The sequence below is a fragment of the Rhineura floridana genome, chromosome 6 (genome assembly GCF_030035675.1).
Source record: "Rhineura floridana isolate rRhiFlo1 chromosome 6, rRhiFlo1.hap2, whole genome shotgun sequence".
Lineage (NCBI taxonomy): Eukaryota > Metazoa > Chordata > Lepidosauria > Squamata > Rhineuridae > Rhineura > Rhineura floridana.
The window spans coordinates 35,999,625-36,016,794 of NC_084485.1; the positions used below are offsets into that span (position 1 = coordinate 35,999,625).

The 17,170-nt window shown below is 42.3% G+C and overlaps 1 protein-coding gene across 6 annotated transcripts in view; it reads right to left on the reverse strand.

Moving 5' to 3' along the window:
• SRC (SRC proto-oncogene, non-receptor tyrosine kinase) overlaps positions 1 to 17,170 on the reverse strand; it is a 141,580-nt gene that overhangs the window by 8,469 nt on the left and 115,941 nt on the right. For all 6 annotated transcript variants that reach the window (XM_061631465.1, XM_061631460.1, XM_061631466.1 and 3 more), the window contains 8 exons: positions 12,572 to 12,670; positions 9,672 to 9,775; positions 5,071 to 5,220; positions 3,420 to 3,575; positions 3,049 to 3,228; positions 2,427 to 2,503; positions 848 to 1,001; positions 362 to 493 (listed from right to left, as the gene is read on the reverse strand). In XM_061631465.1, the coding sequence (XP_061487449.1) occupies positions 362 to 493; positions 848 to 1,001; positions 2,427 to 2,503; positions 3,049 to 3,228; positions 3,420 to 3,575; positions 5,071 to 5,220; positions 9,672 to 9,775; positions 12,572 to 12,670 (1,052 nt within the window). The remainder of the gene's footprint in view (positions 1 to 361; positions 494 to 847; positions 1,002 to 2,426; positions 2,504 to 3,048; positions 3,229 to 3,419; positions 3,576 to 5,070; positions 5,221 to 9,671; positions 9,776 to 12,571; positions 12,671 to 17,170) is intronic.

Here is a 17,170-nt window from a genome sequence, read left to right on the forward strand (position 1 = left end):
CCCTGTAACGGGAAAAACCACAAGGTGGGATTCTCCCTTTCCCCCACACACACAACTTTTAAAGATACAGAAGACCTCTTGGAGACCGGGGTCGGCCTCCTAAAGACACAGGATCAGTCTCAGGCCATGGACCTGGCAACCCTAATTTCCACCCCACCTCTGAAATGGGAGTAGGGAGAAATGCTGCCGTTCACTCTTAAAGAGCAAGCAGCTTTATCTCCGATCTTAGCACCATGGGAGAAAACTTTCTTCTGCCTGCTTTTTAGAGATTGTGGTCCCTCCCCAAATGAATGAGGAGTTTTCTACAGCTGGTCCTATGGCCTTGTAGTGTACCTGTACAAAAAACAGAATACACACTTACCTGGATATGGTACTCGGCCCTTTGTGGCCAGTTCAGTCAACAATATTCCAAAGGACCATACATCTGACTTGATGGTGAACCGGCCGTAGAGAGCAGCTTCTGGGGCAGTCCACTTGATGGGGAATTTAGCACCTGAGTGAGTCAGACAAGAATATTTACAAAACAAGCACAAAAAATAGCATTCATATGTTCTTCAGTAGTGTCCACAAAAAAGGAAGAAATGGAGGACCATGACAATCAAGCCTGCCACTACCTCTGCATCATTCACCAGCTGTGGCATAAGTGCAGGAATCCAAGACATACTCAACAGTGTGTCCTGTTGGCATGAAGGTTGCCTTGCACATTGTCTCAATAATATTTTCCTGCTTTTAGGCCAGAGCGATTTACTCTGCCTTGCCACCCAAATTTCTTTCCCTCTGAAGCACTAACTAGTTTGCAGCTGGTTATTTCTTCCAAACAGGTAGCAGCAGAAAGTGCAATCCATACCTTGCCTTGCTGTGTATTCATTGTCCTCAATCAGCCGTGCCAATCCAAAATCAGCTACTTTGCACACCAGGTTTTCCCCCACAAGGATGTTAGCAGCTCGGAGATCTCTGTGTACATAGTTCATCCTCTCCACGTATGCCATGCCAGATGCAATCTGGAACCATACCCAAAACAAAAGGGAGTCAGAGTGACGTAGTAGTTAAGAGTGTTGGACCCAGGAGACCAGGGTTCAGATCCCCACCCAGCTATGAAGCTCGCTGTGTGACCATAGGCCAGTCACTATCTCTCAACCTAGCCTATATCACAGGGTTGTTGTGAAGTTGTGGTGAGGAGGGAACCATTTACACAACTTTGAGGTCCTTGAAGGCAAAGTGGGATATAAATACAATAATAAATAATACACATTCAGAGTTTGCCTGAACAATTATTATGCTCCATCAAGATTTGCCCATAAATTATTAGTCAAATCAGGAAGCCCTATTAAGCCACTTAGTCAAACCCAGGGTTATCAGGATTTAGGTAACTGTTTACAGGATCTGTAAAAATACAATTAGAAATCATATAGCAACTAGCACAGCACATTACAATTCCTACAAGAGGCAGAAAAATCATGCAGTGGACTGCCAAGACCTTTAGCAGTGTTCAAGTGGTCCATGGGAAGAAAAGTTTGGGAACCACTAGTTTAAGGTAAAGGCTCCCTCTCCCTCTGTGTGTGTGTGTGTGTGTGTGTGTGTGTGTGTGTGTGTGTGTGTGTGTGCGTGCGTGTGTGTGTGTGTGTGTGCGTGCGCGAGAGAGAGAGAGAGAGAGAGAGAGAGAGAGAGAGAGAGAGAGAGAGAGTGTGTGTGTGTGTGTGTGTGTGAGTGTGAGTGTGAGTGTGAGTGTGAGTGTGAGTGTGAGTGTGAGAGAGAGAGAGAGAGAGAGAGAGAGAGAGAGAGAGAGAGAGAGAGAGAGAGAGAGAGAGAGAGATGCTCGGGGCCAACTGGCCCCACAGTTCACTTGAGAGTAGAGAGACTGAAGAAACCCAAAGTCCAAGAAAAATAAAATACTTGTCAGCTCCTATTAGGAGGGGCCCCATACTCTCCATAGCTGCCAATGTTGCTGTTGACTAGCATTCTGCCTCACCCAGCACACAGACAAAAGGAGATATGGGAAGAGGCTTGAATGCCAAAAAGGGAGACATGACCACTGATCTTACATTGGTTTAAAGCAAAGAACAATGCGCTGAAAGACCTTTCAAAGCAAAGCAAATGAAAAGCTACCCTATATATGCAGCAGAATCTCATGTTTCCCAGGCTGCACCAGTTCACACTGCAAGTGGGTGAACTGCATGTCTGAATGGTTCTCCCAATAAACCCCCCTTTCCCCACCCACAATGAGAAAAGTAGCATGTCAGGAAGACAGGTTCTATGATAGCTAATTGTCTTGCTAAATGTCTGTGTACAGGGAAATCCTTTTCATAGGCAAGCATTCAAAACATACAATCCCCCATCTGCAGTCTGAAGTCATACAGGTCTGGAAAATCTGCACCATGCAATCCTACAACACATGCAGACTGGTTCTGAACGCATGCTACACTCACCTGAGCTGCCATGTCTACCAGCTGGGGCAGCCTCAAATACTTGCCCATCTCTCCCTTCAAGAAATCCAGGAGGCTTCCTAGAGTGGAATGTACAATAGTCACTAATTAAGGTTGGCACAAACCCTAAACTCTTGCAGATGTTTTCCCTCTGCAGATTTGCAGCTGTTTTAATCTCACAGAATGAATAATACATTTTAACTGGGCCAACCACCGGTTTTAGAGTGTGGAAAGCATTGAAGCCTTATAAAATCGTTCATTAGTGTGTTTTTCTTACATCCTGATTTAGCTATAATTCTCCACTTCTCAAATTTTGCAGCAACTTGGCAGGTGAGGGTTGAGTTCTAGTTGGCTGTGTGCCAAAGAGTCGCATGGTTTCTTCAGCACTTGCCAAACAATCGCAACATACATTTACAACCCAACCAGTCTGGTTGTGTGAATTGGTCCTTAGATGATGCCCAGCTGACAAACTCAGTTCCAGGTGCTACCTATTCCAAATGACAGGGAAAATGTTTTTGCTCCCAGCCTTATATTTCTAGCCCATCCAGTTTTACCCATTCAGTCTGAGGCAAACAAAGCATCCAGCCATCAGCACACAGTGCATTGACCGTAGTATGTTGCACACCTTTACACATGTATTCTGTTACAATGTAAATAGGCTCCTCTGAAACGACAGCATAGAGCTGCACCAGCTTCTCATGACGCAATTTCTTCATGACCTGCGCCTCCTGCAGAAATGCCTCCGGAGACATCGTCCCAGGTTTCAGAGTCTTTATTGCTACCCTGGTGGTGCCATTCCAGGTCCCTGGAGTAGAAATACAAGTAGATTAACAAGGCAGTCTTTTCATTGACTTTTCATGGTCATTTCAGTTCGTGCAGCCAGGCACAGGCGTTATCTCACTCTTCTGAAAGACATGGCAAGAAATTCACTTTCCTTTCAGAAATTCAATACCCACTAGACCAAAAGTGGCTCAGGTGCCTGCTAGAAATTCTTACCCATCCACACTTCTCCAAAACAGCCTTGCCCAAGCTTCACCTCTAATCGCAGTGACTCCCGGGGGATTTCCCATGCATCCTTTGCAAGGCCCTGTGTCTGAGGCTTGCTGGTTGGACAGACGTTGGTGAGACGATGACACAAGCCATCTGCATGTTCTGGGTAAGGGAAAAACACAGATCAGAGTCAGATTTAAGAAACGTCACTTTATGTGGACTGCATTGGAAGAATATCCAGGTTCTTTCCTTCTCAAACACAGTTTGAAACTCCATGAATCTCCATTTCAATATAGTTTGGGGCTTTTTTATCTGAAGCACAATGCTATATGTATATGTTACATTATTTTTCTATATAAAATGTTCTACAAACCACCAAGGAAATGCTTAATGGGCACAAGCACCAAAACACTTTCTAAGGCGTCTCAGATTGAGTTTCCTATAAGGATTTGTTGCCCTAGTTAATGTTCTACCTAAGTTGAAAAAAAGAATTTGCGAACAATAGCAATTAAAAAATAAAAAGGGCCTATCTTCTTGGAACCTAGTCCTTAATGCCAGACATTTTGTGTCCCATTTAAAATCTTAATAGCCAATAATGAGAGGCAGAGGTCAGTGTCTCGTTCTGACTTCATACCAGCAAGACAACTGCCTACCAGAATTTCCAGGTTGATGCCATGATCCAATAACCACTTTATAGTTGCCCACACTACCAGCTAGAGGGTCATATTGCTGCAAACAACTGTATTTGTTATGCACTAATTTCTTGCAGCTCTGAGCACAACCAGATTTTATGAACTACTTAAGAGGTTTATTACAATCAAGCAGTATATAAACTTTGTTATATAAATTGTTACATAAATAAATAAATGCTAGTTTCAAAAATCACCTGCACCAGCAAAGGCCAGTTCACTTGGGACTAAGTAAGTAGCAGATCAGCTTTGTGCAAGTTCATAGGACACCAGAGTTCCATAATGCAATTAGAAATGGCACTACTTATTTTCTTGGATGCAGTGAAGTACTACCAACCAGAACCATCTATGCTCAAAGATACAGCATCACCCTAGGATCTGTTCAGCTTCATTCCCCTACCATCTCAGGAATCAAATGATCTCCCTGTTGCACTTGTTCTTCATCCGTTATGTGACCATCATTTCCTGTTCTCTAACACTGCATTCTTCTCTGCACCGATATCTACCCAAGTCCAAAATATACAGAAAATGTGTATCTTTTCCAAGTTATTTCCTTCTGCAGCAGGAACGTCTGATAGGTTGCACCTTGTTCAGCTTTGTCATCGTGCTTGGGGTCAGGTAAACAGAGAAATCTGGTGCTTTATGGTGAATGGCAGCTAAGCTAGAACACTGTGCCAAACGTTAGATTAATTCCCTTAAAACTGGCCCCAACAATACATTCTTTTGATTTTATAATGGATGCCTGTTTTCTTGGTGAATCAGTCTGTTTAATTAGCAGAGAGCAAATACAAGAAATATTCTGTTTTTTGGTAGGGTGGTGGCAATCTCTTTCAGCACATATGGTGCCCCTAAGATGTTGTCCAAACTTGTTCACTTGTTTGCTTTTTAGTTCAAGGTACCTTGGATAGGGCCTCTGTATCTTGCAAAGAATCCTGCATTATTAGAATCTAAGTTGAAGTGATACTTACTGGAATAATAGGCTACCAGTTGCTGAAGGCTGCTGAATTGTGTGCGGGAGGTGATGTAGAAGCCTCCATTGTCCAGCTTGCGGATCTTGTAGTGCTTCACATTGAGGCCCTTGGCATTGTCAAAGTCTGACACGGAGAGGCAATAGGCACCTACCAAGATAGAGTGAACACAGCTCCTATATTGTGCCTAAGAGATACTTTGCAGCCAATGTTTAACAGGACTGATTACTCACAGGATGGCAGGAACACACACCTATACATACATATATTATATATTATACATTATATATTTACATACACATACACACACACGTATATAATTTTGATTGTTAAAACAAAATATCAACAACACTGCAAAGGGTTAGATGCCCCTGGAACAGAGTGGCCAGAGGTGAAGGGTTGTAGCTCAGTGGTAGAGCATCTGATTTTCATGCTGAAGGTCTCAGGTTCAATCCCCGGCATCTCCAGGTAGGTCTGGGAGAGATCCGTCTGAAATTCTGAAGAGCCACTGCCTATCATTGTCAACAGTGCTGAGCTAGATGGACCTATGGTCTGACTCAGTATAAGGCAGTTTCCTATGGAGCATCTGCATATCTCCCAGTTCAGCCAAAACAGACGCGGATAATCCATTTTGTAAAAGATGAGCACAAGAAAACTAGTATAGTAAAAACCTATTCATCATTTCCTTGTGGCACTTTAGGATGGGGAAAATGTTGAACACAGATTTTCAAGGAAATCTCTCCCACTAGGAATGTCTTTATGCCATGTCCATAAAAGAGAGCTGATGCTACAGTCAGCAGGCTAGTAACTTCACAGCAGGATTAAGATGAGGGAAGAGGGCAGAATGCAGAGTGGATACCTTTGAAGAACAAAAGCAGCTGGCAAGGCCAGGTCTATTTAATTATGGCCTCCAGATGGATTAGGCTCCACTCTGAGCCTGTCAAACATCACCGGCTAATTTGTGAGGGGTTAACGCAGAGCTCAGAGACCCTTGCTGCAATACCTCAAGGAGGGGGGAATAGATCAATCTACAGGGAAATGTACTTTCCTCCTTCACTGCTAATGTGATGCTCCAATTATATGGGGAAAGTGCTATTGTGTTAACTTGTCTGAAGTGTCATCTTTTCGAAATTATGAGGAAGCAAGGTTATTGGGTAGGTTTCCAAAACACAAGATAGTTGCATTTTGAGACATTTTAAAAGAGCTCAGTCTCCAGTTTCTTGCATGTTACTGTCATCTGGAAGTCTAGCCTTAGACAACACAATGACCACAATTAACAATGTGAATGAAATACTTAGTGCATGAATGGGATAGGAACGTGTTGTAACATTTAAGGGCATTGGTAAAACATAGGCTTATTAAAATTACTGTAGGTGAGATACAACATAGCATTAGGGAGTGTCAGCTTCTACACCGGGATTCTCCTTCTCCTCCTCCCCCCTTCAGCCCCTTGCATGCTCTCAAAATCTTCTCTGGAGGATTTCAGGGACCCTTTGGACAGACTTGGGGAGAAGCTTCTGGAAGCCCCATTTTGCAAGTGAATTTCCATTGTGCAAGCGGGCAGAGAGCACTGGATGCCACCCTTAGCTTATATGCAGGGTTTTTTAAATGTTCAAAGTGGGGTTTTTTCTTGTCTCATTTATGACTTGTTCATCCTCATGCCCTCTATATATTTTGTAAGTGGGTATTGCTGTTTTTAACTTCTTTAACACCTTGGGTAATTTCCATTGGGAAGGTGGCTTATAGATAATTTAAACACATAAGACTGCAATCTTATGCTCCCTTACCTGGAAATTATAGAAATAAATGTGATTTATTTCAAAGTAGATATGCATTCTACACTATAGGATTTATGAAGTAAGACATGGGTTTCCAAAGTGTGGTCTGCAGACCACATTCAGGAGTTCTGCAACATGTCTAGATTTGTGGTTGAAGACTGAAGATGGTACATCCATTGTATTAAATATTCATATTGATTTTTACTTTTTATTGCTTTTTTCTTATATTGTATTTTATTGTATCACAGTTTGAATTCTATGGAATTCAAATTATAAAAAAAGAAAATCAATAAAAGAAGCAATAAAAATACAATAAAAAGTCATACAGCCCCTAGCAGAACACATCACAATTGCTAAGACAGGCACAAAAATCATTAAGTGGTCCACCGAGGCCCTCAGCAATTTTCAGATGGCCTGTAAGAAAAACGTTTAGGAACTACTGAGGTAAGCTAATAAATGTCATGCAAATGAATGGTGGCTCAGTGCTGTCTGCAGCCCATGCAAGCTGCAGAAGAATGACTTGTGCCCTGGCCCACAGGATACAACTTCTCAGTCACCAGCAATGCGAGACTGATTGCTGATCCCATCCCTGGAGATAAACAGGTGGGGACTTGCTAAGTTTAAATAAATCAAGAGCCCACTCTTACAGTTGTGTTGGTGATCTTCATCAGGACCCAGTCCAATGACTCAAACAAACATGGTTAACAATATACAGAAAGGTTATTCTCAGAGGGTTCTCAAAAACGATTCCTGGTTCAGGGACCAAGTCTCACAAAATTATTTTCAAAGAGTTTATTCTTAGAGCCAAAAAGTGGCAATCCAAGTAGATAATTGCCTCCTTCAACCTGCTCGGACATTTCACCTCCAGTGATCCCTGTTACAAATTTGTGTTTGAGGCAGAGACATTCAAAATTTAAAGCACTAGGTTACAGAGGCTACATGAGCAAAAATTTCTACGTAGAGACATGACTTGCAAAACACCAAAATGCTGAACTAAGAAAAGGCTGAACTAAGAAAAGGCTGAACTTTGCATCCTGTATGAACTATGCAAATTAGGGATGATTTTTCTTATTTTGCTTATTTTTTTATGTTTATACTAGTCATGGGGAAGAGCTAGGAATTGTGCACAGCACTGAAACCTTCCCATAACATCTAAAAATCTTAGTCAGTCACTCCTTTGGCTTACACAGTTGAAGAGGCACTGCTTGTCCTCTCTCAAGTCTATCCTCACATCCATAAAAACTAGAAACTCATTTCCTAGGCTTATGAGACACAAGGATCTTGTATACTGCACTGGAGAATATTTCAGGGAGGTACAGAGAAATCTTGACTTGAACATATCGAACAGAATATGCCTGACAGACATTGTATCACAGCAGGAGCATACAACAATCTCCGGTGTCCCTCTCCTCACTCTAATAAATATATGACTTGTTCATAGGAAAGATGGCTGATCCTGCCATGTGCTTTTGCCAATCTTGATAAACCCATCATATCAGACAGGAATTGGAAGGGCAGGACAAAGGACATCCACAATTAAACTCTTTATTGCTGGGATATGTGTGTGTGTATGCATGCGCACATCACAGTTCTCCTTTGCTCCTACCACCAACTAGTTCCAACAGGGCCATTCATACACAAGCACAAACTTCATAAAGCCATTCCTATAAACCCAACAAACAACTGCCCCTGGCAGCACAGATATGAGGGAACCGCAGAGTTCCTTGTTGCCATTGGTTACCCAGCTATTCCCAGCTCAGTGACCCACTTTCAGCACCATTCTCTTGCAAAGAGGACAGGCACAGGATCTGAGTCTCTGTTTACATTAGATATTTAAAACCTACCCAGTTCTCCACCAATCAAATCAGAATAGGGAGGGTGGCAGAGTACTGCTTGGCTGATAGAAAAGACTGCAGGGAGCATACAAAAGGAGGATGGGGGTGAGGAGGGGGATATGGACACAATGAAAATAACACCTCCTTGTGTTAAGATACCTGATATTAAGAGCCTTGGGCCAGAACAAAAAAGAACCCAGAGAAAAGGATCCAGGTCTCCAGATTTGAAAACTTCCAATACAGTAGCACCACCCATAATTAAAACTGAGTTCACACATTTGTGACAATTATCATTTGGTAACTGTATAATATATAACTGACAGTGTCAGTCCCAAAGATTATTGCTTTTTATTACCTCAGTTAAGCATCTCAAGTCCCCAGCTCGGATGTCAACTCATGGCAATTCTCTGCACAGCAGTTCACACTAGTAGTCTGAATCTATGAAATAGCCCTAAACAACTTCAGCAGCCCAAGACTCTTAATATCAGATATCTTAACACAAGGAGGTCTTTTAATTGTGTCCATATTCCCCTCCTCAACTTCATCCTCCCCTCGTATTACAGAAATGCAGCAGAATTGCTCACATCCAGAGGCAGCCGTCTGCTGCACCTCTGCATGAGACAAGAGGCATACCAGAACAGTGACTTGCCCAGAAACATAGTTTACGGGATCCTCTGAAACCATGCAATTCTTACATCCCCTAAAGTAAGTCTTTTGGGGTATACCTCCCAATCTGAAGGAAGGAAGGAAGGAAGGAAGGAAGGAAGGAAGGAAGGAAGGAAGGAAGGAAGGAAGGAAGGAAAGAAGGAAGGAAGGAAGGAAGGAAGGAAGGAAGGAATTTTGGCTATCAGGTTTAGCAAACACTCCTCTAAGAACACAGAGAATCAATATAATCCCAGAAACAAGAGAAATAAGCTCTGAACATCAGCTTGTTCTTCTCATTAAAATTGTTCTTACCAGGTATATTTATTTTTTTCATGACCATTACCTTTTGTTGTCTCACTCTCTCTTGCCAAGAATGTTCCCCGGGGATTCTCAGGATTGAGTAGTAGCCGTTCAGACTCTCGGCGGGTTATCTTGCCAAAATACCACCTACAAAAGTGGAATACCCATGAGCTTGGAGAGATCCCATATTGCCAAATTCTTTCAGTCAACGGTAATTTCTTTAAAAATGAAAGGATCAGTCTCATTAGTACACAGCTTCCAGGTGTTAAGGGCTAGGCCCAAGGATTTTTGGTCAGAAAGCAATACCAGGTACTTAAGTAGTGGAGTGTACCACAGAAAGACCAAGAAATTGTGCTGCAAAGAGCAAAAATCTGAGGCTTTATTAGTTGTGGTGGAGAAAATGCTGATTTTAAAACATTCAAAAATGATATGGTACAGCCCTCTTGGGAGCACATGATCTCAGGGTGGGATTCTTTCCACATCAGAAGTCCATCACTTGAAAAGCTGTCACACAAGAGGAAAGACTAGGCTGGAATCTATTCTCCCTAGAATGCTAGCTTTCCATGTGCAGAACTATTTTTTTTTAATGTGGAGAACCAGTCAAAACATCCCATCTGCCACACTGCATTTTGAGGTGGTACAGCCCTCTACGGACAGCACTACATGCTTTTCTTTGAATATTTGGGCTGAAGTTCTGAACCCTTGTACTCCAGGTCAAAATGTAAGATAATTATGAACTCCAGGAATATGATTACCTTGCATCTCTGAAATTAATTAGCAGTAGGTTCAGGACAGACAAAATAAAGTATAATTCCTAACCCATATGTGTGAAATATCACTGCCATAAGATGCTATAAAGACCACTGACTTAGATGGCTTTAAAAGAGGATTAGACAAAATTCATGGAATATAAGGCTATCATTCCAGTGTTCAGGTATGAGTGTCATTGCTTATGTTGCTGAAGAGGCACTGCTCATGCACAAGAGGGGGGTATCAGTAGGCTTGGGGAAGCCAAGGTTTGAAGAAATACAAAAAATCTGTGGGGAAAACCTGAAGGGGAGAAACCCTAAAAAATGGACAAATGAGGATTGACCTCATTCAGTGGTCAAAGGATGATGACTGGCTGTTGAGGAGAAACTGGAAAACCAGCTGGAGGAGGGGACTGGAATATCCTGGAGGAGGGCACTGAACAGGGACACTCCACACTTCTTGTATGCTGCCCAGAGGCATCTGACTAGCCTTTTCTGAAAAACAGTACTAAACTAGATGGACCTTTGTTCTGATCCAGTAGAGCTCTTTTTATGTTCCTATATAAATCACTTATACAAGAATAAAAGAAGATATTCTGAATGCACTGGATATTGCCCAGGGCTGCCAGACTCTTAACTCCTTATAACCTGCAAAATGTGTGAAATCCAAGGCTAAAGCAGCTTTTCGTGTTACCATGCCAGCAAAACTTTGTCCTGTTCCATGGGTCCTGACAGAGGTATCTAAGGGCCAGACCAGGCCCCAGAGCCCTTGAATACTCAGTGTTTTTCTAAAAGGGGCCTGAACATCCATATCTCCTTTTGTACACACAAGATTGTATCAATGTGGGGGAAAGTATTTTGTATGAAGGAGCCCTCATTGACAGACTTTTATTCCAGTTATTGATATGAAGTTAGATCACTGGAATGTCTGGGCTTCAGTGCCACAGAGTTTTCTAGATTCTCCTTGCCACAAAAGATGTGAAAAACAAAGCCTGTTCCAAGTGAACACTTTCCCCAAATGTATGTCATCCTAGGACTGGAGAAACAGGTCACAAAGTAGGGAGCTGTTTCATAATCTTGTGAAATTTTCCTGGATTGTGCAAATGTTTAAGATGGATTCTGAACCAGACCTAACAAGCACACCAATGCTATGATACCATTCATACATACATGCTTATTCCTTGGATCACTCTAATTATAAAGTTGCAACCTCCATGCATAGATGAGCCTTTACAGGTAAAAAGCCACAGAGTGAACTCATAATTTTTATGGTCACAAACATTTCTATTAAATGCTAAACTGTCCAAAAATTCAGTACTCACTAGCGAGGTAGAAAGATCTAGTAGTGCACTAGCCAAAAATGGCACAGTTGGAAAGCAAGCCTCAGTATTAAATAAACCACAGTTCAGTTGGAACATACAAGACAAAAAATATTGCACCTCATAAATAGAATTGGATGGTATGAAAGATCTATTGAAGGTAGGGGTGGGTAACCTATCGTCCTCCAGAGGTTGTTGGATTCCAACTCCCATTATTCCCAGCACGGTCAACAGTGAGGGATTACTGGAGTTGTAGTCAAACATCTGGAAGTCCAGAGGTTCCCTGTCTCTGGTGTAGGGAGTGAGAAAGGCAAAAAACAAAAACAAAACAGCTCCAGAATTGTGAGATCTCTTCTGAGAGATTTGTGTGATTATATAAATCACTATCATTTTTTTCCAAGAATCTTTAGATACTGTGGTGTTCACTAGTGTCTTTCAGAAAAGACAGTGCTTTTCAGAAATGGCCCAGAACCCAATCTCAGTGAAAAGCAAGATTAGGCATATTTTTAAAGCCAGCAAGTTGCTAATGGCCCAATTATCTATGGATGCATATCATTCAATTACTGTTATCTTGATTAACGTACTTGACTTAAAACTGAGTGAGTGAACTGACTCAGTCTCAAAGCACTGCGTCCAAAGTGATATGAGAGTTCTATCTATAGTGATTAATCTGAGACCAGTCCTCCGCACACAGGCAAGTCACCACTTGATACTTTAGTAATTAAGAGATAAATATACATGTGTGAACCAACCCACTGTCACAAATGTAGGAATTATTTGGAGATTTAAGTGGTGTTCCTGGTCATTATGACTAGAAGGCTTGGCAGAAGCATTGCATTGCTGTTTTTTTAAACTATCTAAAAGATTTCAATTACTCTTCAGCCTGGATGGAGTCTGAAGGTGCGACATAGTTACTGGGGATGTAGCCTTTCTGACCAGTTGTGAGGGAGTGAGCCAGCCACCAATCGCCTTCCCTGGAAAACACAAAACAAAATAATATATCAGTAACATCAAGACAGGTCATATTACCTTCCTAACTCACTGGCATTTCCAGTCTCCTCCAGTGATTCCAATCCAGCATCTCTTGCCCCCACTGTGTAGACCAAGGATGGCCAAACTGTATGCTTGTGGCCTGTTTTATGTTAGTTTGTAGGCCAGAATTCGCCAACCCCTTGATGAAGTTGTGCGTGTGTACAAATGTACTTTCTGAACAATCTGCACCCCTCCACTCAAGTCCTTTCCTTTTCCGGAATGCACATGAGAAAGTAATACTATGAAATTCACAGGAAATACACACATTGTTTCTTTTCTTGCTAATGAAACAGATTTTTAAAAAAACATTTACACACCACCTTTCTGAATCCAAAATCTTCCAAAGCGGTTTAAGCACACCTTGATTCAAATTTGGTAGAGCTGCTGGGAGCCAAGTCTGACTTGCATTAGGGACACTTGAGGAATTCAATCTTTGTGAATTCCTATACCAATAAATTGATTTGCACTTCTGGGATTAATGTGTGGGTTGGAACTCTGCTATCACAGGATTTTGCACTTCTCCAAATGTTGCAGTACAGTTCTTGGCAATGCAAATATATAAAAACACACTTTTAAATGTGTATATTCGTTCAAAATACATTTTAATATGTGTATTAAAATGAATATTTAAATATACTGTATATTGAGAGATCTTTTTCAAAAAGTCAAATTAATGTGGAAATTAATCAGAATGGAATTAAAGATGAAAATATGCAAAAGGGAGACAGACTTAAAATAGACAGAAGCTTGCAGATCCCTAGCTTGCATATCATGGACTGGCCATCCTGGCTTAGATAAAAAGAGGAGAATGTCAAATAAATAAAAACATAGCCACTCAATAACAACAGCTTTGCATGATTTATGTGATACATTGACAATCAAAGAATGCAGGATTTTTTTGCAGTGGGTTCTTCAGCCCGTGACTATGGAGTATGCCGGTAATGAGGGTAACTCAAGCAAATAAGGTGGTCTCCATAGCAACTGAACTGTGTCATTATCTGTGACTCCACATCTGGCACCTTACTAGATCCTTTTAAATAAGGAAGTTCCTTACTTAAAAAGGCATGTCAAGTACCGAAAATACCTTTGGAGCCCTTTGAATCTGAACCAAATCTGGCTGTTCCTGTGGGAAGCGCTGGAAGTCCAAGAAAGAGGGGGAGGGAACAGGGAGGGAACAGGTTCAGAAACAAAACAAAACAAAAAAGAAAAATTGTAATAATAAAAAGGGAACACATAGCCCAAAAGCAAGTGTTTATAAATACAAAAGAGCATAAAGCAATGCTAGGAACATCAGAATACATACATGCAGCCTGGAGAGGGAGTGGGAGAGAATAAGAGATGAAGGAGAAATTATATCCTGGAAAAGGACACAAGCATGCCTCATCTGAAGTCAGTAGAGGAAGTACTACTCAACTGGATAAGCTAAGGTAAATAGAATAAGTAAAGCAATGAATTTTGAGAACCATGCAATCTTCGGATTTGCTCAGAACTCCTCATTAAGCAAAATGTGAAGGAAGAGAAATGTAAAAAACATTTAACAAGCTTAATCTTAATCACTCCAGACAGGGTTAAGAAAGGCATAATAGGCCACTCCCTTAATGACAGAAGCCAGTTGCAGGCTCATGTGCTTCCTTCACCACAGCCTCATCCTGGAGAGCTCATTCTACCACTCCTACTTAAAATATAAACACCAGCATTAATGGCAGGTGCTGGCTTATCCCTTAACCACGACTACAACAAGAAAGGGAAGGACTACATGGAGTCAGTCCACAGTCTGCTACACATTTCTTAAGTGCGGTTATAAGACTGGGGCCATTATGTCTGCACTAGGCCATAGTAATTCAGAATGAACCTATTACTTTTTGGAGTTCCTTTACATGAGAACATGATTACAAAAAGTAATCAGAATTAATTAAGTCAGGTTGTAAGGAGAGCATCTTACCTACTTTGCAATTCTTCTTGTGCCTTAGGATTAGCTGGGCACACATGCCTATACCACACTGGATTATATCCAACAAAATTATACTCAGAGTAGACCTATTGGAATTAATGAACCTAAGTTAGTCATGGCCATTAACTTCAATGGGTTTACTCTATGACTGTATACAACTCATTGACTTCAGTAGTCACAAAAATTGGTTCTGATAGAAACTGTAAGTACCCAAACTGGACTGAGAGGATGTTTAAAGCAACACTCCATCCCTCACTCCACTGAAGAGAGTACTAAATGATGTAAAGTCACTGTTTCTCCTATAAGAAACTGAGCAATGCCTTAGAACTCACCATAAAAGAGTGTGGTAAACTCCAAATGGTTTATTATCCATTTCAAAAAGCAGAGTACAAAAATCACCATACAGGAATTTAATACACCAAATATATTCCAGTCCCAGTAAAATCAGCAAAGAAATCTGAGTTTCCAGGCAGGTTCTATCTGCATCCCATGTAAGTGCAGTATATCCCAAGGCAAAACAGGTCAGAGGTAAGGAATGCAGCTAGGACTCCTCCCTGACCTGCATTCTTCTCTTCTGTATGTGACTAAATCCCAAAACACTCACAGAATGTCTGTCTTGCAGAATCACACAGAGACTATCACTAGCAAGGAGACAGCGGGTGGCAAGTAGCTGAACTCCTGGCTGCCTGAAAGAGGCAGTAGTGAGACCACTCCTGAAGAGACCTTCCTTGGACCCAGAAAATCTTAATAACTATAGGCCAGTGGCAAATGTTCCATTCCTGGGCAAGGTCCTTGAACGAGTGGTGGCAGGCCAGCTCCAGACACTCTTGGATGAGACCGATTATCTGGATCCATTTCAGTCGGGTTTCAGGCCTGGTTTTGGCACGGAAACAGCCTTGGTCGCTCTGTACGATGACCTCTGTCAGGAGAGAGATGGGGAGTGTGACTCTGTTGATTCTCCTTGATCTCTCAGCGGCTTTCGATACCATCGACCATGGTATCCTTCTAGGAAGACTGGCTGAGTTGGGAGGGACTGCATTGCAGTGGTTCGGCACCCTGGACTCTCCAGTATGGGGTTCTGCAGGGGTCAGTTCTGTCCACCGTGCTGTTCAACATCTACATGAAACTGTTGGGTTCGGTCATCCGGAGCTTTGGAGTGTGTTGCCATCAGTATGCTGATAATACGCAGCTCTATTTCTCCTTTTCATCTTCTTCAGGTGAAGCTGTCAATATGCTCAACTGGTGCCTGGGTGCGACAATGGACTGGATGAGGGCTAATAAACTGAGGCTCAATCCAGACAAGACTGAGATGCTGCTAGTGGGTGGTTCTTCTGACCGGATGGTGGATGTCCAACCTGTCCTGGATGGGGTTGCACTCCCCCTGAAGGAGCAGGTTCGTAGCTTGGGGGTTCTCCTAGAACCATCTCTGTCACTTGAGGCTCAGGTAGCCTCGGAGGCACAGAATCCCTTCTACCAACTTCAGTTGGTGGCCCAGCTATACCCCTATCTGGACAGGGATAACCTGGCTTCAGTTTTCCATGCTCTGGTAACCTCCAAGTTAGATTACTGCAATGCACTCTATGTAGGGCTGCCTTTGAAGACGGTTCGGAAGCTGCAGCTTGTGCATAAGAACATAAGAACATAAGAAGAGCCTGCTGCATCAGGCCAGTGGCCCATCTAGTCCAGCATCCTGTTCTCACAGTGGCCAACCAGGTGCCTGGGGGAAGTCCGCAAGCAGGACCAGAGTGCAAGAACACTCTCCCCTCCTGAGGCTTCCGGCAACTGGTTTTCAGAAGCATGCTGCCTCTGACTAGGGTGGCACAGCACAGCCATCACGGCTAGTAGCCATTGATAGCCCTGTCCTCCATGAATTTGTCTAATCTTCTTTTAAAGCCGTCCAAGCTGGTGGCCATTACTGCATCTTGTGGGAGCAAATTCCATAGTTTAACTATGCGCTGAGTAAAGAAGTACTTCCTTTTGTCTGTCCTGAATCTTCCAACATTCAGCTTCTTTGAATGTCCACGAGTTCTAGTATTATGAGAGAGGAAGAAGAACTTTTCTCTATCCACTTTCTCAATGCCATGCATAATTTTATACACTTCTATCATGTCTCCTCTGACCCGCCTTTTCTCTAAACTAAAAAGCCCCAAATGCTGCAACCTTTCCTCGTAAGGGAGTCGCTCCATCCCCTTGATCATTCTGGTTGCCCTCTTCTGAACCTTTTCCAACTCTATAATATCCTTTTTGAGATGAGGCGACCAGAACTGTACACAGTATTCCAAATGCGGCCGCACCATAGATTTATACAACGGCATTATGATATCGGCTGTTTTATTTTCAATACCTTTCCTAATTATCGCCAGCATGGAATTTGCCTTTTTCACAGCTGCCGCACACTGGGTCGACATTTTTATCTTGCTGTCCACTACAACCCCGAGGTCTCTCTCCTGGTCGGTCACCGCCAGTTTAGACCCCATGAGCGTATATGTGA